The sequence below is a fragment of the Leuresthes tenuis genome, unplaced genomic scaffold (assembly GCF_036924035.1).
Source record: "Leuresthes tenuis unplaced genomic scaffold, fLeuTen1.0.hap1 SCAF_13, whole genome shotgun sequence".
In the NCBI taxonomy this organism is placed as follows: domain Eukaryota; kingdom Metazoa; phylum Chordata; class Actinopteri; order Atheriniformes; family Atherinopsidae; genus Leuresthes; species Leuresthes tenuis.
In genome coordinates, this window is record NW_027325367.1 from 14,908,877 (window position 1) to 14,934,875 (window position 25,999).

Sequence of the window (25,999 nt, forward strand, 5' to 3'; positions counted from 1 at the left end):
AAAGTTGACTTCGAAATGTAATTAAAATTTAAAAAAAAATAGTTTAAATGCTGGTGGTAAATTCTGTTTGAGATATACTGAAGCAGAATAAAGAAATATCGTGAAAATATTCAAACACCTGAAAACTACGGTTAAGTACGAGTCATTTGCGTGTTAATACTTGTTTCAGTAAAATGCCTTTTACTGCCATTTCTTTCTCCTATTGCCTCGCAGTGTTCAGACCTTATTCCTATCATTAATTATGCCTTTTTTTAAAAACTCCACTGTACAATAGTAATAATCTAAATCGTCAAAATATTACTTTCTTCACATTCATCTTCATATATTTCAAGTGACCTATTATTGTACTTCCATTGATGCAAGAAAAAGAAAGTTCTAAGTTTTCCCTCCCACGGTGTGCTTCTGACCCCTACTGACTTAAAATAATAGTCACAGCTGTGGTTGAGGAGAAGAACAGAGGCTTAGTTCATGCTGAAAAAAGGAGGGTGTCCTGCACAAAGGCTGGTATTTGTAGACTCAAACTGACTGCTGGTAAATCTGTCAAAAAAAAAAAAAAAAAAAAAGGAACACACATCCACATTTTTGGCATTTGTCTCATTTTAGTTTATTCTTCATCAAATCATCAGAGAAAACAGTGTTGGCGCCTGGCTAAGTGAGCAATAATAACATCAGCAGGTATCTCCGACAGTGGCAGCAGGTGGAAAGAGGAGATTCTCAATGCAAACAAGGAGCATAACAACCAAGTTCATCTGACATTTCCCTGGAGGGAGATACTTGGAAACAAAGTGGCGTATACACACAAACATGTTGCTGTTGTTCCAATAGGCCTGCATGTACCTCGCATAATTCTTGCACTACAACTCATGTGCGATCAATAACCAGACACTGGACTTCTTTCTTTTTTTTTTTTGTATAATCGCTTCCTTCAAAGAGAGCCCGACGACCTTATGGAGTCGGTGAAATGTTGGGAGGCCGGGCTCACGCTGCTCCCTGGTTTTAATCTGAGAGGGAGAATGGCGCGGGCCAAACTAAAGTGACACTTTGACTTGTGCAAACGTACAGGAGTATTTGGGCTGTAGCTTAAACCCTGGACTGTGGTACTTCATCTCGACATGTGAAACGGCTCAGAGACCTGAAATGAGCACATGTTGCTATGTGGTGCGTAAAGAGATCTCCAGTTCCTTCTCTCACCATATGGGTGCCATTTTCATGATTTATTAGACTGCTTTATTAGATTTTATAAGACATAATGCTTACAAAGCAAGGCCAGGCTGTGATAGATTTGACTCCCCCCCCCTGCATTTTGTAATCTTGCAACGATCCTGAACTACAAGTCAGTAATGTGATCTATAGTTGCTGTGAAGGCACCGTTATATGTTTCTGACAATATCACAGGGACCATAGAAACAAAAAAGCCAGGGGCATCAACCAGCCAATACATCCCAGCAAAAGGAAAAGTCATTCCCCCGGCTGACCGGGATAAGTACCCTGCCGTCACACAACCTGATTCATTTGCACTTACAAGAATATGGCCAAGCAAAACTAGTTCACAATACACAATTTCTTACTTGAGAGAGTAACATTTTAACCAAAGCAGCCATTTGCTTCCCCCAAATGTCAGTGTCGACTTCATACATTATATCAGTTGTCACGTTTCCCCCACTTTCTTGCTTCTTCAACGATTTAATAGTTTCAGTCACGCCAAAGTGCGCATACGGGTGTAACTGTTTGGGTAGAATGTTGTGGAACACGTACAAAACATGTTCAGGACAGTGCAAGAAGCCCCTGGCAAATGAGAGCAAATTCCACTCGAGAGAGAACAATTTGAATCACAAATCTCCACCACATACCGTCAATAAAAAAAGCAGCAGTTTAACATGTCAAAGTAGTATTAGCTGAGCACTATGATAAAACACGTGTGCATATGATACATGTGAGCAACGGTTACACAGCCCATTTCAGTATTTCATTTGGCCCGTAACTCAGACATTCTGTTGCTCAGTGCCGACCTGCACGTCTTTTTCCTTTGTTCTCCTTAAGAGTCTCAGCTCTAACTCTTGACCCCTACGTGGCGTTGGCAGGCCAGCTGAGTCAGGCAGGGAAACGCGGACGGCGTTGGCAACGCTGAGGCGGTTTGATCTCTTCTGACACCGCAGTGCTCTTGCTTCCTGGAATTCAATACGGTTGCTCGGCAGCTGCGGGCAAACGGACAAGGAAGCATGTCGAAGCTGCAGTGGTGTTCAGCGATTTCTTTGGCACAGCTCATGTCGATGGAGGGCTCTGGGTACAGTGAACAGAACACAGACTCCCTGAGAGCGTACTCAACCCAGAGTCAGTACTGAAGTCGGTGTGGAACAATATATATTCAGTGTCCTTTACAAAGCTTTCATGTACAGTGTAACTATATCGGAGGCTTGGTGTTTATCATCTCCTAGGTATAGAAGATGTTTCAGATCCCTGGGATAAAGCCCAGCTAATGGCTTTGCACTGCTGAATCTCTGCCAATCCCACTCTTCCTTCATGTCGTTAATTCTGTAGTTGAGGATTCAGTGATGAAATGTGCCGTAACATTTATTCCACTGGTGACCACAACAGTGCATCTACTGAGACAACACAGCCCACCTTTCCATCTCCACTGTGGGCGTTTGTTTCCTATGGACACGCTTCCTCCTCAATTTCTCGTCAATGTATCAATCCGTACATTTTGCCACGCTGCCGGATCTTCTCCTCTGCACAGATCCATTGTACTTATCCACGTCTTTTTCTTTTTGGTTCTCTTTTTTTAAATGTAAACCTCTCACAAGGGAGTGCCGACACAAAAACCAGATTAAAACCCAAAAAAGTCAGAGATTGATTTGGAATCCTTGCAGCTTTGTGTAACTTTTTTTTTTTTTTGCATATCAAGGGGCATCCAGTTTGGGCGTCTCCTCCAGCTCCAGTGGATGCACCTCCACTTTTTGCACTGTGATCATCACCCTCTCTCCACCTCAACTCATAGCTGAGGTGGAGAGAGGGTGGAACGGACAAAAGGTGCGAAAGGACAACCGAGTGGCAGCGCGGCAGAAAAAGAAAGAATGAAAGCAGGGATGGGTGAGAGACTGAGAGTCAGCTGACTGCTGCCAGGTGGTGACCTTTAAAGCTTCGATAAATCTGGTTTCCTGGCAGCGCCCCTCGCGGGCTCCTTCTCATGTGCCAAGAAGGAGTGATTGAGGGTATTGAGAGTATCTGCTTGTTAAAAAGAACAATCCAATCTCAGAGAGAAAACCAAACTCTCCGCATCAATTCGCAAAAACCTCAAATATCCGTCGACGTTACAATTTACAGCCGAACATAATGGACCACAGCAAACTTATTGTAAAAAAACAACAACAGAACACTCTGTTTAACTCATCGGTGAATCACAGCCCGAATACACATCAACAGCAACAGCATTTCATTCTGTACGTTTCTCTACTTTTACAGTAGTTTCTCTTCCGTCTGTGCTTCTGAGCACTTTCAACACCGATCTCACTCACACTTCTCAGCATTCGAGGCAATCTCAGACCGAACCTGTGCAAAAAAAGCCGGCCTTATAAAGAGCAGCGGCAACAGAACCAACGAGCAAAAGGGACAGAGCCAACTGCCCGGTGCGCCACATTCAGCGTTTTGTCTTGGCACCGGGGCCTTTTGTTTTGTCGATGATGCAGATACTGGCATATCCAGTATGTGGGCACAACATGCCACACAGGAATGAGATGTGAGCTTCCATCAGCAGAGAGGAGCAGTGAAAGGGAAGGAGGGGGAAAAAACTCTCTAAACTCTCTAAGTCGGGTACACACCCACGTTTCAGACCTTCTGGCAAGAATTTGAGATCCAGGTTAGTCTCGAGGTTGTCAAGTATCGCCACTCCTTTCACATTATTCTCGCCGCTGCTCGACTCAGATTGCAGTGGAAACTTTCCACAGCAGGCAAAAAGCGCGTCTCCCACCAGGAAAAGACGAATGAAATCAACGTCCAGCTTTTGTTGCATCGGTGAGAACTCGTTTCTCCGTCATGGCTTTTTCCAAATTTGCTACCCAACTTCCTTTGGAATTCATACATTTCCAAACCCTTCGTGTTCACCTGCGAGATCCTGCCACAACCGAGCAGCTCACCCCTTGCAGCATAGATCCTAACTGCCCTCAAAAATGTGATTATCCAGCACTTTCAAAGTTTCCGACAGCGTCCGATCAATGCCGACCAGTGCTAATGCATTCTCATAAGTAAACAAAACCGGAACTTTTGGTTTCAATTCATTCTCCTGTAGTCAAATGTGTGATAAAGGAAAACCTGCCACGTCCAAGAGGACAGTCTTCTACAGCTACGTGATGTGAAATTTAAGGAAAATTCTCTTTCGCCGATGTGACGAGTGCTGTACAAGACAGTGGTTGCTTCGGGATTCAATCTAAATATATAGGATTGGACTCCGTTTCCGCTTCAGTATCCAGCATCCCGATAAAGCATTTCTTCTTTTCTCGAGCAGTCCCATGCGATATAAATAATCTAGATCAGATGTTGCTCAATCATCCAGGCCTCATGGATCTCCTTCCTCCTGAAAGGTGCCAGTGTTCGTTTTGTGAAGTTTGTCTTGGAGTTCTCTCGGGTCAGAGGCCGACATGTGCGTCCCTGAGGAGATGTGGGTCGTCGCCCTTTTTGAGCTGAGTGTGCGCGGTCGGGGGTGCACAGGAGGGCGAAAGGTCAGATCCATCGCCCGGATCCTCGGGTGTGCTGCTGCTTCTTCCTCCTCTTACACACGTAGTAGACCGGGAAAACCACCAAACCTGCAGAAGACCAAGGGAAAAAAAAAGATGATTATCATCATCGTAGCCTGATGTCAACAAATCTGGTATGTAAAATTAATTGGGCTGAAAAGACTGGGGAGAGACGGCAGCACAACGCTGATTCTATTAACGACGCAAGCAAATATGAATCTTCCGTCGCAGCGTATTAGCATGCGGCAGATCATCTGTCGGATTTACAAACACAGGAAAGAGATTAACACTAATTACAGTTCAGCCGAGGCATCAATAGCATGCAATAAAGCCTGGCAAATGACTCAGACAGCATGAGCCACCAGCTGGATGATGATCTAAACGTAGTTCCAGGAAGTGAAAGTCAAGCAGTCGGGCTGATAATCTGGATCTACGGCTTCAGCATTTTTCAGAACAAGAAAAGTTTCCTTTAGTTTTTTTTTTTTTACATGAAACAAAACGGTGCACGTTATTGAAAGAGACTGAAAACTTCTGTGACCGAGTAGCGGCTGCTATTCATCCAACTGGATTGTGTGAACGTGTGTAGTTACCTATCACCAGTGCGAGAGCTCCAAAAACTACGACCAGCAGAATGACCACTGGAGCTATCAGCACCTTCGTGGCTGCAGAGAGAGAAAACAGGAGGGGGGGGATCAGTTCCATCTGAATTAAATACAAAATCTTCCCACTATCAAAGACGGCATGAGAAAAAGCACCGAGGCTGTAAAGGGCAAATGGTTCTTATTAAGGGACAAACTGGCCTCCCGCTGAGAGAACAAACTGGAGCTGCCATGGTGAGTCGAAGGAAATGGATCCGTCAGGGGTTTGGCTCTCTGGAGGTTTTTTCTGGCTCATAGATCTGATGACTGTTTGTGAATAATCATGACTAAGAGAATCTGATGTACAATACTTTTAATACTTGAAGAAGAGCTCTATAATTCAGGTCATGGCATGAGACGTGGTGGTTGTAATTGTTCAGTCTGGTGCTGGTTTCGCTACATTCGGGCCAAATTGGCTTGATATAAATGATGGGGCAACAAATTCTCTGAATAACACAAGACATCTGCCCTGAATCTTAAGGAAAAAGTAGCTCATGCAGCCAGACAATGACCCAAAGCACACAGTGGCGCCCGCCGCAGAATGGTCAAAGGGAAATAAAGTTACTGTTTTGGAAAAGCTCTGGCCTTCTGACCTTTGTTCTGACTTAATCCAAAAGAAAAGTCGCAGTTCTTGTGTGACAAAACCCACGACATCCCAGAGTTAGAGCTGTGCTGAAGGAGGAATGCGCCACTACTCCTCAAAGCTCGCGCTCAAAGCCAAGCAATAAATATTTACTGAAACGCTTTGAGGGAGGTCCCGCCGCTTACTGGAAGAAGACTTTAATATTTTCCTGCAACTGACGACATGTACGTTTGGATCATTTTCTTGTCAATGAATAAAATAAATAAATAAATAAATAATGTGCTTGTACAATTTAGTTAAGTGGGTTCCCTATATCTATTTTCAGGAAGATTCATCATCATGGAAGATTCCCAAACAAGTGATTTGTGTTCAAATCAGAAGCAGAATAACTTTCCCTTTTGTTACTTATGGGAATCTGTTGCTTTACAGCTTAACACACCAAAAAAAGAGCAAGTCAGTGGCTCAAATCAAACCACACCAACTTACCACAGACAGATCCTCTGACCAACCTTCTGAGGTGAGGTTTATCAGGGAGATAACGATACTTGCAGCCAAACACACTGAGGTTGGAAGTATGGTCCCCAAAAAATCTGACAGCATAGAGAGAGAGAGAAATTAAATGAAAAAAAAGACATAAAAAAGGCAAAAACAAGGCGGTCAGAGTGAGGACAGAAGCAGGCTCGGACCTCAGGTGCCGGTAGCGCTCTCCACAGCGGTAACAGAAGTTGGTGTTGCACTGCGCGCAGATCATGTGATCGCAGCCCTCAGTGCGCTGAATATGGATCTGAAGGAAAAGATAAGAAAAAAAGCTCTGGGTGTAATACCTGGAAAAGGTCAACTTGGTACAATTTCTCAAATAGTTTCAGTTCAGTGCAGCACTGCTCACACTGAACACTGTGCAGTGCAGCCACTGGATCGGCACTGTTTCGCAGCCGTGGCTGCGAGCAGCCTTCCTATAAATTGTGCATTAAGTTGGACCGAGTCTTTTACAGCTAAACACAGCATGGCAACAATTTGTTGGCTTCGTGGCCAAACGCACTCCTGTCTCCTTGCTTCCAGAGCAGAAATCCAAAGAGGTGGAGCTGCAGTGTGATGAACACAAATGGAAAAGCCTCGCTGCTGTGGGAAAACAGTTCCCATAAAACCGGTAATTGGCTTAATTTATGTCTTCCTTTAGTCATCTGCCAGTCAGATTAGATATTGTGTCGACTCGTTTGGGTGTAATGAGACTGTGAGATAAAACCAAGCTGGCTTCATGATGCGAGTGCGTCTCACAGCTACGGTTTTGAGCTGTAGAAACGCGGTCATCACTCCTATGCACCGCTACTCTGCTGTTCCGCGCGCCACCCTGTTTCCCAACAGCTCATCATCCATCATCCACCCCAGCTTTCACGCTTCTTAACCTTCAATGATTCCCTTATCTACACACATTCCACCCCCCCATCAATCATCTCGCTCCTCATTGAAAGAAAAGAAACTGGTGACGCTGTGGCCACGTCCGGCATCTATCCAGCATCCAGCCAACAAAGGAAAAAGACGTGCAGGTCGGCACTGAGCAACAGAATGTCTGAGTTACGGGCCAAATGAAATACTGAAATGGGCTGTGTAACCGTTGCTCACATGTATCATATGCACACGTGTTTTATCATAGTGCTCAGCTAATACTACTTTGACATGTTAAACTGCTGCTTTTTTTAGTGACGGTATGTGGTGGAGATTTGTGATTCAAATTGTTCCCTCTCGAGTGGAATTTGCTCTCATTTGCCAGGGGCTTCTTGCACTGTCCTGAACATGTTTTGTACGTGTTCCACAACATTCTACCCAAACAGTTACCCCTGTATGCGCACTTTGGCGTGACTGAAACTATTAAATCGTTGAAGAAGCAAGAAAGTGGGGGAAACGTGACAACTGATATAATGTATGAAGTCGACACTGACATTTGGGGGAAGCAAATGGCTGCTTTGGTTAAAATGTTACTCTCTCAAGTAAGAAATTGTGTATTGTGAACTAGTTTTGCTTGGCCATATTCTTGTAAGTGCAAATGAATCAGGTTGTGTGACGGCAGGGTACTTATCCCGGTCAGCCGGGGGAATGACTTTTCCTTTTGCTGGGATGTATTGGCTGGTTGATGCCCCTGGCTTTTTTGTTTCTATGGTCCCTGTGATATTGTCAGAAACATATAACGGTGCCTTCACAGCAACTATAGATCACATTACTGACTTGTAGTTCAGGATCGTTGCAAGATTACAAAATGCAGGGGGGGGAGTCAAATCTATCACAGCCTGGCCTTGCTTTGTAAGCATTATGTCTTATAAAATCTAATAAAGCAGTCTAATAAATCATGAAAATGGCACCCATATGGTGAGAGAAGGAACTGGAGACTTGTAGCCATCCTTACCTTGCACTCTGGACACTTCTGGGCGTTTCTCTGCCCGTGCTCAATGACACTCGCCCAGTTTCGTAACAGCTTGTCCCCTTTTCTGTACTCGCGGCATTTGAGTCCGTTGTGCCAGGGCGCGTGGCATTTAAAGCACCACACAAACTGGCAGTTGCTACACTGGATCTGCATGAGAGACAAATGTTTGCATGTTTGAACTGATCACCAAATAACAGACGAGTGGTTCTGATAATGCTACCGGAGAAATGGGGTTTGTTTGCTGCGTTTGCTTTTGAGTGGGCGTGGACAGTTTAGAGATGCACATACAAATATAGCGACTTCATCATCTTAAAAATGTGTAATTCAACAGTTTAATGAGCCAGGTCAGTGCCTGCATGAACTTTTCTTATTTACTGAGAGCATTTAAACTTTTGCCCTCAATCGAAATAATACAAAAGGCCTTGAGGCGTTTGTGCTCTGTTCACATTAATATTGCATTCAGCACGTCAAAACTGGAAAATATCTTTAAATGTTGTATTTGTGGGATGGGTTTTCAAAACGATCCCACCTCACAGTTTACACTTTTTATTCTACTAGGCAACTAGTAAAGTCTAGTAAAGTCAAAGCTCAAATCAAGTGAAAAGTGGGGTCATTTTCCTCTGCTGGCTGTGTCATTTACAGAAAAACCTCCCGATCGTGTTAGTTTCTGCAGTGACAACACGCACAGCAGCTGCCGAGTGTGTTGCCAGAGCTTTGCGCCGGTCCTGCGGATCCCGGAGGACTCCTGCCAGAGTGGAGCCCCCGCTTATTTCTGCTCCTCATAACTTGTATTTATTCTATCAGAGCAGAACTTAAAATTGATTTCAGGGGAATGTGTTGTTATTGCAGAAAGCCACAAAAACCCAGTGGATGTATCACTGGTGGTTACTTTTTTTATTTTTTTTTATTTTATTTTTATACAGAGGATGGAGCGGTTTCCAGAAAACCTAAAGAGCAAATCAGTGATGTAATGTAAGTCGCTTCTACTTTCTCCAATAAAATCTGTTACATAAAAAGTCAGCAGAATGTCTGCCAAAACGCTGCTTTAATGGGAATCTAGTTAATGTCTGCTCACCTGTGGCTACTGAAGACACACGTGGAAAAGCTGTTGACTTGTAATCAGAACACCTGAGGTGCATCTTAATGCCGGGTGTAAGCAGCATCAAAGATTTCTGCACAGTCAGAGCTCTTTTGAAACCACAGGAGTCTTTTCCCTGCTGAGCAGTAGTGATGACACGCAACTAATGTCCCCTGACTACAGCCAGGAGTTTTTTTATTGTACAAACATGACAGCAAACGTGAATGCAAGTGTCTGACCTTACCTTGTACTTGTGTTCAGAGCGGTTTGGGTTGTGCGTCTTCAGGGAGGTGAACTGGCTGCACTGGGGGCAGGGCTTCGTGCTGGAGTCCAACTGACTCAGCTCCAAAAAGTAACGGTACTTTGCCACCTCTTCATTGGCCAAATGGGAGATCACCAATCCCTCCTCCAGGGTGCCACTACACTCTGTGATCGGACATCTAATGAGAGCCTTGCCCGCCCACAGCTGGGAAACAAACACAGGCAGATGGTTCAACATTGGACAAAAATCTCATCTCGAAGCTTATTTTTGGCCTGCTCTGGGCAGGAATGATGTCAAACACTTCTAAAATCAGTGCTCTTCCTGCGACATCAGCAGCATTATGTGTGTGGCCACTGTGGCTTCGTGGTTGTGGCTTTCTCTGATTAAGAGGTTGACTATTGGCACCACATCTACATATGGAATATATTCCCACCACCACCGATGGGACCCGGTGAATAATTGACCAAAAAGAGCAGAAGGAGGGAGAGGCAGCTGAGTGGAAGGCTGAAGCAAGCAGTGCAGAGTGGAGGTTAATGTGTCTCAAAGCGCACAGATACACATTAGTTAGCCCGGTGTCAGCGCCCTGCAGCCACTTACAGTGAGTGGAACTCATCCACCGTCAGTTCAAAGTCTACCAGCATCGTCTGTTCTAACATTTTTTAACAAGTCTCAAGTTAATGCATGTTTTATGCCTGTTTTGTTACCTGTGGTTTCGATTCAATCAAAGCAATACCTGTGTTTTTAGATCTCTTCTAATGCTACAGTATATATACAACAGTATCAAAGCGTCCCCTGTTGTCTTTTTACAGTCCAGATATGTTTTTCCTTTATTTACGCAGTGGCACACGTGCAGGCGGACGCACAACAACCAAGAGCCTATTACACGATTATGACAATGGATCCTCTGCGGGATTGATGGCTGTGTTATTGTTGTTGCCAAAACATCAACGGCGTGATGGCCGGACTGGTCGGACAGCTTATCCTTGACAAGCACGTGTCATGATGGGAGGTTTGTTTAAAGCGTGGGGGGAAAAAAACAAAAAAAAACATATATAGCCAGCATATTGTAGCCAATCAGGAATGATTTTTGAACAGGAGATAGGACAACTCAAACGTCTGCTGCAACAGTAGCTACAGCTTGGTTACAACCTAGTGACATGTTGTTAATATCTATACCTGCATATAGTGTCACATTCTGGTGGATTTAGTCCTTCGACCCCAAGTAGCATGTAGAGCATTTTCTATACCAGCCCCTATGATGATGCATACCTGTGGGAGAGGGGTTTATCTGCGTGCTTGAGTAAAGAAACGTGTGCCATCAGGAAATATCAAAGGTGACGCAGCCTATGGAATTAGGTCAGCTTGACACGGAAGTGGGAAATAAAAAAAAAAAAAAAAAAAAAAAACAGTTTGAAACTGGCTCGAGAGAAAACGTTTTGGCAACATGGCAGAAACTAGAGGGGGGGAAAAGGGAACCCCAGTAACGTTCCTTTGGTTTAAAAAGACCGGGAAATGATATGTCAGTAGTTTGATAATGTAATCCCTGTTGCAACATGGTTCGAAGTAAACCAGTACAATCCAGTCTCTTAAAACCCATTTGAAACCGCAAAGTGTCTGACATGACGCTTACTGTCCCGCGCACCAATCCCGTGTGCTACAATCAGTCTGCAGTGCATTAAAAGAAAAAAAAAAAACATCCACCTACACCTGATGGTATCCGTGACCCTTCTCATTTCCAGTGTGCTTATCAGAGTCTGCTCGCCTCTGTGACGGATATGATTATTCGCGCCTTGTTATCAAAGCAACGTAGTCTGAGTGACTGATAAAACTCAAGATTACAGAAGCAGCGCCAACATCGGCCCCAACCTGTGCGACTCTTTGTCAAATCCGGCTTTTGTTTCTGTTGTCTGTGGACTATCGCCTGGCGAACAAGGCCCTTGAAGACGAAGGAAAAGACGCCCTGAAATACACGGACACCGGCAGGGAGTAGCAGCTGGCAGCGTGCCGTCGCTCCGCAGAGTCCGCGCTCCCCTAATTGCAACTGTATGCCGAAGATTAAAGGAAGTAAATGCGCTTCTATCAATTATTCAGTTCCTTGATGGATCAGAGTGAAACATCGGAATAAATGGAAAAACTCTCCCCAGAAGCCTCTCCCACTGTAAACTAATTTGCTCTGAATTCATTGCGTCCCCGTTGTCTTCATTTTGGCTGATGATGCCCCCTCTATGGATCACTGCTGGAGTGCTAGAGGATTTTTTATTTTTTTGGCATCCACACAAGGTATTTTGGGGAAGTATGCTTGGAACACGATTCAGAGGAGGATGGATCAACATTTGTCTTTTATTGGACTGGAACTGTAGCTGGTAATGCACTTAAGGATAAAAGCAGCCCATTTGAAGGTGGGATCTGACTGACCCCACCAGCTCACAAAGTCTGCTATTGTATAAACCATTTGTGCCAGATCCCTGTTTTAGTGCTGTGACCCAGATTCACAGCGGAAAAAAAATGCTAATCACAAGATCAGGGGACCTGCAGGTGTTGGCCTGTAACATTTCAGTTCATATTTCATAAAGCTTCGCCTTCATCCGTTAAGTGACGTTGGAGAGCCTGTGGAGACCCTTAATCTAGATATTTTCAGAAGTATTCAAAGCATGTGGGGTCAACTTCTGGTGAATTTCCCAGAACTGGCCAGACCCAAATGCCTCTGGGATGCCAAATATAGCACATGAGAAGTGTGACAGAGAAAGGCAGTGCTGCTCAAAGACTCTGAGACCAGCTGCTGAGTGAGCCAGCAACGACCAGGGTCCACCATGCTGCCACTTCTCTGTGCTGTGGTCAACCCCCCCTCCTCCTCCTCCCCCCTCCAACCAACCTGGGAGGTGACGTAGATTTTTAGACACTCATCACACACGGCCTTCCTGCAGCAGGGCAGGGATGCGATTGTTTTCTCCACCAGGCACACCCGGCAACTTTGCATCTCGCTCTCCTCACCGGCCTGCTCCCTGTACAAACGGTTGGAGATATCCCCGAACGGATCCACCAGGTCGTCCAACGAGTACGGAACCGGTTCGGGACTCGTTCCCCCCATCTGTCCTGTCTCCAGATCAATCTCTGTTGCGTCAGATGTGACCGTGTCATCGTGGCGGTCTGTGATTTCAGCGTCTGTTCGGTGTCTGTCGTTAGCGATGCAATATACAGTACAGTAGACGTGCTCCTTGGCAGTGAAAGGCTCCCCCAAACTCGGTGTGTTGCTGTCACTGTCACATATATGATGGCACTGCTCTGTAACGGTTAAATATTCAACTCTTTGAACATCCGAAGTCGCTAACTCGCTCAAGGTTGGCTCGTTTTGTGTTTCCGCATCCCCCGTTTCTCCGTCCGACTTTTTACACTCGCCACATTCAGCTCCATATAGGTCCGTAACGTCGTTATTAACGCTTCCCTCGTTGGTCTCATGTTCGGCTCCACTCTGCATCCGACTGTTTGTGCTTAAATGGAAAGAGTGTGATTTGGAATCCCCGAAATTCCTCCTCAAAATCTCGACAGCGCTCGCGCTCCTCTTTGCTTTTCCTCCGCCGTTGCAGTTGTTGTTGTTGTTGCCCTCCGCTTTTCTCTGCCCATCGCCGCTCCTCTCCTCCGAGTCTCTGCCGCCTCCGTCAAGTGATAACCGGGAGTTTGACCGGATGACACGTCGGTTCAAATCCCTCACCGGCCGCCCAACTTTACCATCCGTGAGGGAACTTTCTGTCGGAAGGTTGAGGGACAATTTCGCCCTCCCCTCTTCGAAACTGCTGATAAAACTCGGCATCTTCGAGGCGTCAGCTATCGGTCCGTCATCTTCCATCCCCGATGTGGCTCTCCCCATTTAGTGAGCAGGTCTGACCCGGGTGGACCCCTGCCTGCTTGGCCGTCTCTTCCCCTTAACTCCGACTACCAAAACAAAACAAAGCAGGCAGCTCGCTGCTTCCGGGTGTCGTCGTAAGCATGCGGGGGAGCAGTGATAGGCCAATGGGAAGCCTAGTGGTGGAGCGCAGCCAAATATCCTCTTGTGTTGGCAGAATTACTCAATTACTGGCAAAAGTAATGCTTTAACTGAATGTGAACAAGTTGAAACCTCCCCTCGCTAACGAGTCACCTGAACGTTTTGGAATAATTTGGAATTGTTCATGTTTCTCCATGAACACGATCCAAAACACCATTAAAAAGAATTGAACAAAGATGATCCAATTTAACAAATAGCTAACACAATTTACACCGAGTTAGTTATTTACTGAAGAAATGTATATATTGCCTGTCTGTGTGTGGAAGGAGTATGTGAAGCGACAGGATGAGCAGCTAAATCTAAAGCCAAGTTTAGAGTCCTGTGTGCTCAACCACATCAGGGACACACCAGAGCTTGAGGAGAATAAGCACAGGAAAGTCAATCCCCTCTGAAAGCTCCTCTCATCTCCCTGAGTATTTACAGATACGCAAGTTATGAGAGGGTGATGCACAATCTCGGTCATTCCCTGTCTAGTAAGTTTACAGTGTTTACACTTCTGACTCGAAACTCTTATTTGGAGGACGCTGGCTGTTCAGGGCTCATGATTGTACAATAAGGTTAGCCTAACTCTTCACAATGACTCTTTGCCTGCACCCATCACAAAAGCAACCACCCAACATTTGGTATAGGGGAAAAATTGTTCCACGATGATATGCAGAACTCATCAAGCTGCGAGAGATGTTTAGTCCCCGTCAGTTGTTGCTGCACACCACATAATAAAAGGCAAGATTCATCTACTTTTTTACCACTTACAGATATGTAACATTGGCCCACTTTTTCCTGACTGGCAGGCTTTGTGGAAGCCTTTCTTGTTGATCCTACACGGATCTGAAAACCTCTAAAGCAAAGCGAACCTCTTAAATCCATTCATACTTGTCACAGTGGGTGTCCAATCCGGAATACGAGTGCAGAGGACGTGAACATCCGCTGGGCTGCAACAAACTTTGCAGCAGTACTTCTGTCTGAGCTAACTTTGATTCACTGCCAAGCAGTTATCATAGACCCCAAGTGGCCAATTGTGTGTTTACTCTTTATGACTGAAAGTCTGTTTTGGTGTTATTGACCTCATCGAGCCCTAAGATGATGATTGGTGTCTTAATGATGGCCAAGCTTGTGCTCAAAGACAAAAATGTGTATGTTATTAATGTTTGCCTTGACTCATTTGTAATCACCGAAGAGCAGCAGTGTGCTGTTTGCAGTTTGGATGGTCCCCCTACCCTCCATCATTGTTACCTCCTTCTGCCATCACACTCTGCTTTCATTATTATCATCACGACTATGATTAGTGGCAGCTTTTTGTTAAGTCTAGTTGTTGCAGACCAGTTTCCTTCTATTGCATCATGGTGTTCTTTTTTCTTTTTTTCCTTAAAATCCCTTCTAAATTCAAGCAGCCCCTTGTCTCATTTCATCAGAACTAAAAACACGAACGTGGTGGGATGTAAGCAGTTTGAACTGACACATTTTTAGTCCAGCACTGTCGGCACAACCTGCGAGCAGACCTAACCGGCTGTTACACGTCTTCATTAATTCCACGGCCATTTGTTTTCTTGTCCTGGCTGTGATGAGCTGTGTTTCATCTGAGGTAGCCAACAATGGTAAAGACCTTTTACAAGAGCAATTACCAGCCTGCTCAACACCTGAGAAACTATCAGACTTTTTTTGTTTGTTAGTTGTTCCGTGCATATCAGGTCAGAGTTGTTTTTTAAAAATTTTTATAAAACTACACAGCACTAATCAGCACTTAGCTGACAAAAACAACAGAGGCAACAGACGACAAAGAAGACCTTTCTTCTCCACTCTCTACTTTAATCCCAGCTGTCTAGTTTATGTACAGTCACCCACCTGTAAGAAAACCATCATAAATAGAGAAGGAGTTCACATACATGTTTGGAGCCAGTGGCGAACTGTGACAAATCAACCCAGAACTGCAGAATTATTGGACATGTTGCTTGCACATTGGCTCATTTCCTACAGTAGGAAAGTTGCTATATGTGCAGAGATTATTGCAAAACTTTAAATGCTCACCAACGCTGTTCTCAGCAGGGGAACCCTTTTCAGTTTCTGACCAATTAAATCAAAGCGCATTCTGCAAATGTCTTCAAGAGGGAAATAAGGGGTTTTCTTTTGGAACTTTAGAGTGGCTTGATTCTATGTCCACTGACTCTGATCAAGCTAATTGTGGCTTTGCTTTCTCTACTGCAAATTTAAAGCCTCTCTGTGTGGTAGTGCCGGTTTAGAGCGACACAAAAAGGCGCTGCTGACTTGTCCAAAGTCAAACTGGGATCAATCAGCCTTGGAGATAAACAAGGAGCAGTGTAGATTGTTACAACTTTACATTGAATTCTCATGTCCTTTTTGCTGTGAGCCATTCTCGGTGAGATTTGCCTTCAGTTTTTAAGAGGTGTTGAAGTTCGATGCAGATCGCGCTGTCACAGGATCTGGGTTAAGCATTGTACGGTTCACCATGACAGAAAACAATGAGCTGCAGTGCAAAGTCCCATGTGTAGGCACACACGCTCACACACAGATATGGATCACTTTATATTTCTATAATCCTTTCTGACTGCTCATTACAGATGCCAAACTGGAGCTGTCCAGGCGATCGATAATGATTACAGAGTGTTAGTTAATGTCAAACTGATCAACTCCATCAAAGGCAACTTAGTAAATAAATTCACTTTCAATTCAAATGGTGTCACTATAAAAACTGACCGTCTCTTTGTGTTAGGCCTCAATAAAATGGAAGTGTGGCCATTTTTACACTTTTCTGATTTCATTTGTTAAGAAACATGTGCTGCTGACATTTCAAATAGGAATCAATAGGCAATTTGCACTATACTAGTGCTGATAATAACCGTGATATTGAATGAAATGTCAATATCGTGCTGATATTACCGCAATTTGTTTGCGGCTGACAAAACCCAAACATTATTGAAGGCGGTTTGGTTTTTGTACAGTTTTCATCGTTTCTTACTTCTATTTTGAGTGTAATTCACCTGCCGAAAAATGAGACTAAAACCTCTAAAAGCGAAGAAGAATTAGTCAGAATTAGTCTGACAGCAAGATGTTTTCTATCTGATACCACGACAGCCTGAGTTTGAGCCTTCATGATGAAGTGAAAGTGAATTTCCGGCCCAGACTGAGCAGCGACTGAAAGAATTACAGGCTATAGTGCAACTAATTCTGTTTCCTCTCATTGTCCTCATACTGTCCCCATTTTAAATACACTGTACAGTTAGAAGAAATAAAACATAGTAGTCCCACTTATGCACAACATCATACATTATTAGTCAACTAGAAAAAACAGTAAACACGGCCACACGTGAATAAAAAACGTCTAGTAGATCAAAGTTACGTTTCATTGTTTTACACTGTAGTAGCTATTTCTCTCCTGCACTTTAGAGTCTTATTTATAGAAAAAAAAACACAAAAGTTCACATTTAGAACACTCTTTTGAAGGGAGTTGAGGACCATTCAACAAACCGGACAGTTCCCATTTTTACAAAGCTAGTTAGTCACACGCGGCATGAGAATATTAAATATGCAACTGTTTCGAAACACCTCATGCAAACACACAAAATGCCGTCTCAGTCCTCCAGAGAGACCGTCGGCGGAGCGACTCCAAACGTAACCCGCAGAGTTTTGTTACAAAACGGATAAACTGCTGAATGTAACTGGCAGAGGGGAGGTGGTCTTGAGGGAACAGTCTGGCAGTCTATCCTTATGTCAAGAGAAGCCCCCCTTAAGTGTTCCTTGGTGGAAGGGGAAGGCTTAAACTTTTGGTCCGGTGATTAAAACACAAAAGCCACATTTAGTCACATTTCCAGAAGGAGACAGTTCACTTTCTCACAATGGAATAAAACAAACAAACAAAAAAAACTGCTGCCTGTCTGGATTTTCCGTGATTTGCAACATCTTTCTCTTTCTTTCATGGTAACCCTGCACAGTAAGCGTGAGACCTGTTTGTTTTCGTCCAGGTCCGTTGCTAAACAAGTCCATGAAATGAATCAGTTGGCACTTTCGTCTTTAAAATTCGGGCCGTGAGGTAAAGGAGGATAGCTGCTACGCCTCAATCTTTCCTCAGGGGGGTAATTTTAGTTCACTAGTGAGGGTTGATGTGTTCAGTGTCATCAAGGATTCAGCCACTGCTGCTTTTCACATGTCAGTCTTACCAATCTTTATCACCCATAGCAGCTTGTAGAAGAATTAAAAGAATAAAAAAGCTTCTCTTTCCTTATAACCATCATTTCTTTCTTTCTACAATCAGATTTTTGTTCCAAAGACACAATACATGTCAAAACTCAGGCTGCTCTGACTGTGATTGTCATTTCTGTAAAGGGTGTGTCTTCTCTCTGAGTAAGCATCACATGCAGCATACTGAGGCTGCTTTTGAACTATTTCTGTCTTTTCAGAAGAACCGGGTACTGCTCATGATAAGGCCGATTGGGCGCTTTATCTGCCCTCCAGCACTTTTTTTTAAAGACTAAAATTAAGAAAAAAGGGAAACACTCCCCTGCTGAAAGATGTGACTAAGGAGGATGGAAAATGGCTGCCTGACCACCCTCTTCTTTTTCGTTTTCTCTGCTGACGACTATCTGCCTTTATGTGTCTGTCTTGAGTGGAAGACAAAATATCTAGAAAGCAAAAGACACATCCCGAATAACTGCTTGTCTTTAGATGGCAGAGAAAATACTCCTGTCAGCTGGGATGCCTCAGCTCAGAAGTGCGGGTCATCAGATGTGCCTTCATCTGTCCATCAAGTGTCCAGTCTTTCTGTCAGGCAGACAGAATTTCTTTTGTAAACATTGAGATTCACATTAGTAGTTAAAAAGATGAGTGGTAGATCTGTTATAAGCTTGTGCATGTGTGTGTGTTCACATGTCTGCTTCTTGTCCACATGCAGGTATGAGGTGAGAGCATGGAAGTTTGACACATCACACTGTTAGTTAACATTCATGAAACAACTTGAGTTTAGTCCACGACTTGCACCGAGATCCATCTTCTCTGTCACAATGGGTTCACAGATGCACCAAAAAGCAGGTATGAGAAAAGAGATGTCAAACATTCCTTGATCGGTAGTCTTGTGCGCAGGTTCCTGTTTGAAGTCTCATGTGAAATCTATCAGGCACAAAGAGCATAAAGTTCCAGATAAAGTTAAATGCGCTCGGTTGTGTACACAGGAATGAAGCTCTGGGTTGACTTTGTTTGAACTCCTTGGTCTGCGCAACACTTTATCTCTTTAGGCTTTAAGACTGCAGCCGATTTCTGCTTTAGCTTGAAGGGACGGGGCTTGATATTAACATATTTTTTTGACAGCGGGAATGTAAATTCTCATCGGAAGCCTGAGGAAACACATTGCCAATGAGTCGTTGCCTCTTTGCTTTCCTTCACGGTGCAGATACCCATTAGCACAATTGAGGGAGCAAGTCATTGGCTCCTAATTGGGTTTCACGAAACATCTCAGTGTGGGTCCTGCAGTTACCACGTTCAGCCACGTGATGCCAGTGTTTCATCAGGAACTCCTTTAGCAGGCGGACAGAGCAAGACGGCATCTGATCGAGCATTTGGGGGATTTGTGTTTGGAAAAGCAGAGAGTAATCTGTTCTCTGTCTCCTTGTCTATGTCTCTGTTTTTTAAAAGAGGGTTGGAGTAGTAAAAGCAGGATTTCAAGCTGTGATCGCTGGTAAGGCAGCTCTCTTGGAGCAGCTCCTGGATTTATTTCGACCTGTGGGGAAAAAAGGAGAAGATGGTTAAAAGCAAATTCTAACTAGATAGCCATCAAGCAGATTCTTATCTTCAATTCTGCCTCTTAAACTGTAACTACTCCCCCTGGTAAGTCAGCATTTAAAGGCACATCAAGCCACCAAGATAAAAACATACAGAGTATGTGATATCATCATTTACTTAGAACTTTAAAGCTTTTGAAGAAGTTTCAAGTATAACTGAGACGACTGAAGGTTAAGAGTTTGATGATGAAACCCTGCGCAGTGCGTTCTGTTCAGTATCATCCTTGAATAAGTAATTCACTCAGACAAAAATGCTTAACAACATAATGTTGCTTGAAGAGAACATCAGAAGCACTTGTTTTGTGTGTTTTATGTGCGATAAGAACACTCGAGAGACATCTTAACTCTCTCAGGGGGTAACGCTGGTTCTCTCAAACTATTAAATGTATGCAAGGAGACAAAATATCAGGAAAAGAAATGGATGTGCTCATCCATTTATGTTTTTATTGCCAGCACAATCAATATGTGATTCAAAGCATGATTAGAGCTTCTTTGATTTAGTAAAACACACTATTGCACCCATAACTTTAGACTGCAGTTTGCTGCGAAAGCTGTGCTTTGGCAGACAAATGATATCTGACAAAAGCATCAAAATCAGAAGTTGTATTTGTATCTTTGCAATTAATACCATCTCATAACTGTCCCCTGTAGTCTCATTAGTAAATAAGTATGTCAGTTTGGCTATAGCACTGCTCCCAAACGGCCCCTTTCTTTGAGTGTCCTTGGTTACAGAGGATGGCTCTACGGCTATGTTCGATGTGGAGCCTGGGGAGAAATGACTTCCAGGATTATAATTTCTAAGATTTAAACAGTAAAATATTGAAAAACATTGTCAATTTAATCAGCCTAGACAGTCATAAATATGGAAGGAGTCCAACCAGTGTAAAAAGTTGGTTAGTGACAGACACACACAAGAATGCACTATAAAATAAAGATCATCGCCATCACATATTCTAGTACTGGATGAAAAAAAAGACATTTTTAAAAAGCAATATCCGGGACGTAGAAAATCTACAGCAGGATTTCCCCCTGGACTGAATTACCTGCTGTTCTTACTGGAACTAATACATGAATAGCACAGGCCACTGTTAGACTTTATGGTGATGGTAGCAAGAAAAATAATGATATTATTTGGATGAATTTGAAATCTCCTACAGTCCTGCAGTGACAAGATAATCGGAAACATGACCTTATGATGGAGCACATAACTACATGGTTGCAGCTTCAATTACCTTTATTTAGACGTAGATAGACAACGGTTGTTGTAAAAACTGTGTTTGCAAATTGTGGAGCGATTTCAGAATGTTCCTCAAGATAAAAATGTTGAGACTATAAACAATCCATCACCTACAGTACATAATATCACCAAAAAAACTCTCTGAATGCAAGGGACACAAATGAAAATCAATATTGGATGCCTGTGATCTTCGGGCCCTCAGGCATCACTGCATTAAAAACAGAATTCTGACATTGGAAACCACTGCATGGGCTTGGGGACATTTACAGAAATCACTGTCTGTTAACACAGTTCTCTGTGCTGTCTACAAATGCAAGTTATAGCTCTATTTTGCAAAGAAGAAGCCATATGTATACACGGTCCAGAAATGCTGCTGTCCTCTCTGGGCCAACTATCATTTTAAATGGACTAAGGCAAAGTGGGAAACTTCCGTGGAAAGAGATATCGAAAATTGAAATTCTTTTATCAGAAATCATGAGCGCCACATCCTCTAGCTCTAAGAGAAGAGGGACCATCTAGCTTATCAGCAAGTTCAAAAGCCTGCACATCTGATGGTATAGGGGTGCATTAGTGCAACTTGCACACGAGGAAAGATGACGCCTTATTTCAGGGAAGGCCTTGCATATTTCAGCAAGGTGCTAAACTGCATACTGCATCTACTACAACAGCATGGTTTTGTAATAGAAGAGTCCGGGTGGTAGACTGGCCGGCCTCCAATCCAGATCTTTCACCAACTGAAACCATTTGGTGCATCGTAAAATGCAAAGCAGGAGAAAAAAGACTTTCAACATTTGATATGTTTTTTTCTATGCTCTATAGTGAATAAAATATTGGTTTGTGAGGTTTGCAAATCACTGCATTCTGTTTTTAGTTACATTTCAAAGAGCATGGATAAACAACAGCGACTGTTCGCAGAATACGATAATTCAGCTCTCTATAATTCCTTGTAGTTATTCATATATGTTGTTCTTTTTTGCACACATGATCATAGAGGTGAACAACAAGCATATTTAAGTAGTAGTTTTTAAAAAAAAAACAACTATATCCACAGATCTCTGGAGGTGGCGATTGTTTTGACATTATTCTAGTGTGTGGGGGCGGTTGCGGTCTTGTGAGTGTGCTTCTCAGAGTGAGAAAATTTTCTTTGCAATGGCATGGCTGATGCTTTTTTATTGGTCCCTCTGGCCAGAGCTAATAAACGCCAAACCGAGGGGACAACAGCTGGGGAACAATGATAGCCTATTGATGATGCTTGTGTATGTACGTGAGCACCTATACGTTTGTGTGTCTTTAAGGGTGTGTGTGTGCATTAATTTCTGTGTGAACAAAAGCCGTCGATCAGCACAAATAATGCATCTGGGTGTTTGTGCGTACAGTGCTGAGTGTGTGTGCATAAATGTGAGTATTCATGCTCCGACTGTTCCGAGTGTGTGCGTGTGTGTTTGTGTTTGCAGCCATTATCTAGGGGGTCGATGATTTATGATCTGAGTTATGGTTTCCACTGGGGACATATAAAACTACAGAATGGTCCTTTATTGCCTTTCTTCTTTGTTTAGTCCAGCATGTCATCCATCACTCGGTTTCTGTCTTTTCGTCCTTTCTCTTTTTTCTTTCTCTCCATCAGCCATCTTGATCCCACTTCTTTCCCTCTCTCCCTATGCATCTCCCTCTAATTTGCTCTGGCTCTCTCTTCTAAAACAAACTGGTATTGATAATCTGTCTGCTGCACATCAGTGGAATTACCATTATTTCATCTAGTTGTTTGTTACATTGCTGTAGCTTTTTCTCTATTGCTTGCTGCTTTCCGCAGGACAAAGTAAGACAGTGAGATTGATGCGCAAATGTCCAGGCCTGGATCCAGACTAATTTTTGTGACATCTTATTGGCTCTTCATGCTAAGAATAGCTGAGGAGTTTGAATCTACGGTTAGTTTCACAAGAGCCAGACTCACGCCCACAAATGCAGAGAACAAACGCTTCCGCAAGAACAAAATCTACTTTATAACACAACTACACTTAAGATGGTGCTCTTCCCAGAACGCATGGGTAAGATAGCAGAAAGCGAGTTATGAAAAAGAACTTCAGGAAATACAATATGGTTTTGATTTCATACTCCACCTTTATTTAATCTATTTGAGAGCAGTGTTTAAAGCACCAACCCTGTGCTGGTAAGTGATAAGCTCTTGAGCTGATGCTGGGAGAATATGATTACATCACTCTGTGTACAGTGTATGTTTCAAACACAGATGAAAAACACCTACTGAACACATGTGGTTGAATCTTCAGTGTGTTTCTTCACTGTTAGGGCGATTCAAGACACCGCTGAGGAATGTAACTACATTTTTCATGATCACAAATAGGACAGTGGTGCCCGGAGAAATTAATGTGCTCTTAAATTCTGCCCCTATGTTTTTTTCCCCCCTTTTTTTCAGGGGATAAATACCTTCTTTCATTAAATGGGACATTTTCAAAGCACTTTGCTGTCTGCTAAAACATAAATGGGCAAGCAGGATTTACACACTGTTGTCTCTTTTTTGCTGCTTGACATCAGAATGAAATCAATCTCGTGCCTAAACCTGATCAACCAATACCATGAAAATAAATTAACATGGAGCACACTAATGGATTTGATGCACACCACAGGGGATTTAGAAGTGGGTATAGTCTATGATGAGTTTACTCACTTATATCCACATCACATCCCTTGAAGCACTGTATTTTCTGTGCTGGAGTCAGCCTGAAAGAACTGGTCCTGGGTTTGGCTCTGGCTCTGAACCGACTCTAGAACTGCTTTGTTGGACAGAGCCCATTAAACACAGATGAGCCACAATGCTAAAACAACCTGCCTACTGCTGTGCTCCACCCTTTGTTTACTGTTTGTGTTCCCAAACAGTTCTGGTCCATGAGGTCATGAAAATGACACCTCTGGGTTGCCATGTGGGTGCAAGATTGGGACTTGCTAGATTGTGCTAGATCAGGCTTGTTCTAGCACATCAACAAGTTTGATTCGAATCTTGGATTAGAATCTGGGGTGTTTGGAGATTGGGTTATTACTTTGGGATTTTTAAAAATCATATTTTTGTGTTTCCTTGAGCCTGGCGAGGCACATTGCCCTTCTGGGGAAGGCTGCTGTCAAAGAGGGTCGTTACCACGGTGTGTCCTTGGTCCGCAACTGTCTTCATGTGGGTGGTACGTATGAAAGTAACAAAATGGTCAATGCTTTTCAGTTGTTTTGGGGGTGTGGCTGATGAGTGCATGCTATTTTACCCACACCATTACAAATTATGCTTTGCAGCAAGGCATTTGTGGACAGAAATGCATACAAGCAGAGAGAGTATAAAAGTACTTACATGTACATAGGCTGCAGCTGAAGGTGGGAGGTCTTCTGAGGCCCCTGGTAACCATACGAGTCAAATCCTCCTATGAAATCAACTGCACACACACACACACAACATTAATTAGAGAAAGCCTACACCGATGGTTAACATCTGGAAACCTCCCACCACAAATGATTCATTGCTTTCGGCATCTTACACCTACAGAGGTCTCATTGGAACATCTTGTACTTGAACCACCTCCTCCATTGCTGCCTGCTAACCCTGCTAATCAGAGATGTGGGTATGAAACTGCTTCCAGTGAAAATTTGGCCTCAACTTTATGAAAATCAGTGATGCAAATCGTATTCTATTTTGGGGAGTAAGGCTGAGAATTATGCAGCAATACATTCATGCCTAGGGAGTGCGCTTAACTCCTAAATTATCAAGGATAGTTCCACAGATTCTCGAGCTGAGAAGCTGCCAGCAGGTGGTTGCTCTCCTCAGACAGAGGCACAGAGCCTGGACTTCTGAAGGGAGGAAGCATTTCACTTTGATGATGTAGAGCTCATAAAAGGGTACTTCTTTACCTTGATAGCAGCACACTTTCTCATTTATTCAGTGAGATTTTGTAACATCCAGCATAAAATGGATTTAGAGACGTCACTGCAGAAATGAAAAGTACACTTTTTGCTCAAGTCAGCAATGAACAGGGATATAAGTCCAAATACCATGTTGCAGCAGGCACCATGCATGCAGAGGCATTTTCATTTGCAAAAGAAATGGCCAGTGTTGGAAGTAACATGTTTCAGCCTACAGTACTCCTGTAAAACTAAGCACACCAAGTCACACACTCTTTGTCAGTGGTTTAGTCAGTTGACTTCATACAAACTAGGACAACAGAAGCGATCGTGTGCAAGCATGCAGAAAGATGTTTTCCCTGTAGCTCGATGAGGAATTTGCTGAAATGAAGGTCGACCTCAAAAAGACATTTGAGGATTTAACACATGTTTTTGCCACAACAAACACTGGCATGCAAAAGAATGAAGGGCTTACATAATCTTTTTTTGGGAGTAAGGCTAAGGATTGTGCAGCAATACTTTCACGCTTTTTTTCACAAGCTGACACAATTCCCTGAGGTCTTAATGAAATGTCTGTGACATGCTTTGGTCATCTTCCCTTAATTTACAATTACAAATTACAATTGCTGGACTATGGACAGCTGGTACTGATCCCTCTTTGAGGCACGGTCTCACTGTGAGTCTTTTGTTGAACTGGCCCAAGAGGTTAAGTCATTGCACTGCAGAATGTAATGGCCACTAGCCAGTTAATAACACCACTGAGAACTCATGTCATAGTTTATCATAATGTTTAGCTGCAAACATTAAGAACTGTTTCTTATATGGCCAATATTTCAAAGAAGTTTGTTTTTATAGCAGCTACTAACCTGTTCTGAACTAATGATGCATTCAATGACAAATGAAAAATCAGAATTTCTAACATTCAACTGTTAGAAAGTTAAAAGAAATTGGAAGTCAGATTTTCTTGTTAAACATAAAACTGAATTACATAACTGATGGTTAAATTTGATGTTGATAGCTTAGCAGGAGCCAAAACTTCCCACTTCTGAAGTACAGAGAATGCTGCATTATCTGAAGTTGAAGCTATGCTGAGATAAAGAGGAAGGAATCTGGATAACCTTGCAAAGTGACCAATGCGTCCCATGAAAATTTAAATGCCTCAGTGAATGACATATCTTTAGTTGTCGGGGGGGAACCAAACAAAATGCCAGGTTTGTGCTATTCTGAGTCTTTGCATTGGGGGGACAAGCATTCAAATATCTGCTTTCAAGCACAGAAGGGAAAAAAAGGGATTTTCCTCTTTAAAAGTAACAAAAGTAAAAGTATAAAGACA

At 43.2% G+C, this 25,999-nt stretch overlaps 3 protein-coding genes across 3 annotated transcripts in view; all 3 read right to left on the reverse strand.

Annotated features, from left to right (window-relative positions):
• Positions 1 to 577: 577 nt before the first annotated feature.
• On the reverse strand, positions 578 to 13,672 carry rnf217 (ring finger protein 217). Its single transcript, XM_072362129.1, has 7 exons — positions 12,580 to 13,672; positions 9,690 to 9,911; positions 8,350 to 8,514; positions 6,638 to 6,735; positions 6,438 to 6,541; positions 5,321 to 5,392; positions 578 to 4,799 (listed from the first exon to the last, which is right to left on the reverse strand). Exons 1-7 carry the CDS (start codon positions 13,570 to 13,572, stop codon positions 4,717 to 4,719), a joined length of 1,737 nt encoding a protein of 578 aa, XP_072218230.1. The 5' UTR covers positions 13,573 to 13,672; the 3' UTR covers positions 578 to 4,716.
• Positions 13,673 to 14,553: 881 nt separating this feature from the next.
• Positions 14,554 to 25,999, reverse strand: part of coq8aa (coenzyme Q8A, genome duplicate a) — a 294,959-nt gene continuing 283,513 nt past the window's right edge. Inside the window, exon 18 of the transcript XR_011907183.1 lies at positions 14,554 to 14,567. The gene's annotated coding sequence lies outside the window, so the exon portion shown is untranslated. The remainder of the gene's footprint in view (positions 14,568 to 25,999) is intronic.
• nkain2 (sodium/potassium transporting ATPase interacting 2) overlaps positions 15,527 to 25,999 on the reverse strand; it is an 83,790-nt gene continuing 73,317 nt past the window's right edge. The window contains exons 6-7 of the mRNA XM_072362631.1: positions 24,122 to 24,203; positions 15,527 to 19,474 (exon numbers count right to left, since the gene is read on the reverse strand). Coding sequence (XP_072218732.1) covers positions 19,465 to 19,474; positions 24,122 to 24,203 — 92 coding nt within the window. The 3' untranslated portion in view covers positions 15,527 to 19,464. The remainder of the gene's footprint in view (positions 19,475 to 24,121; positions 24,204 to 25,999) is intronic.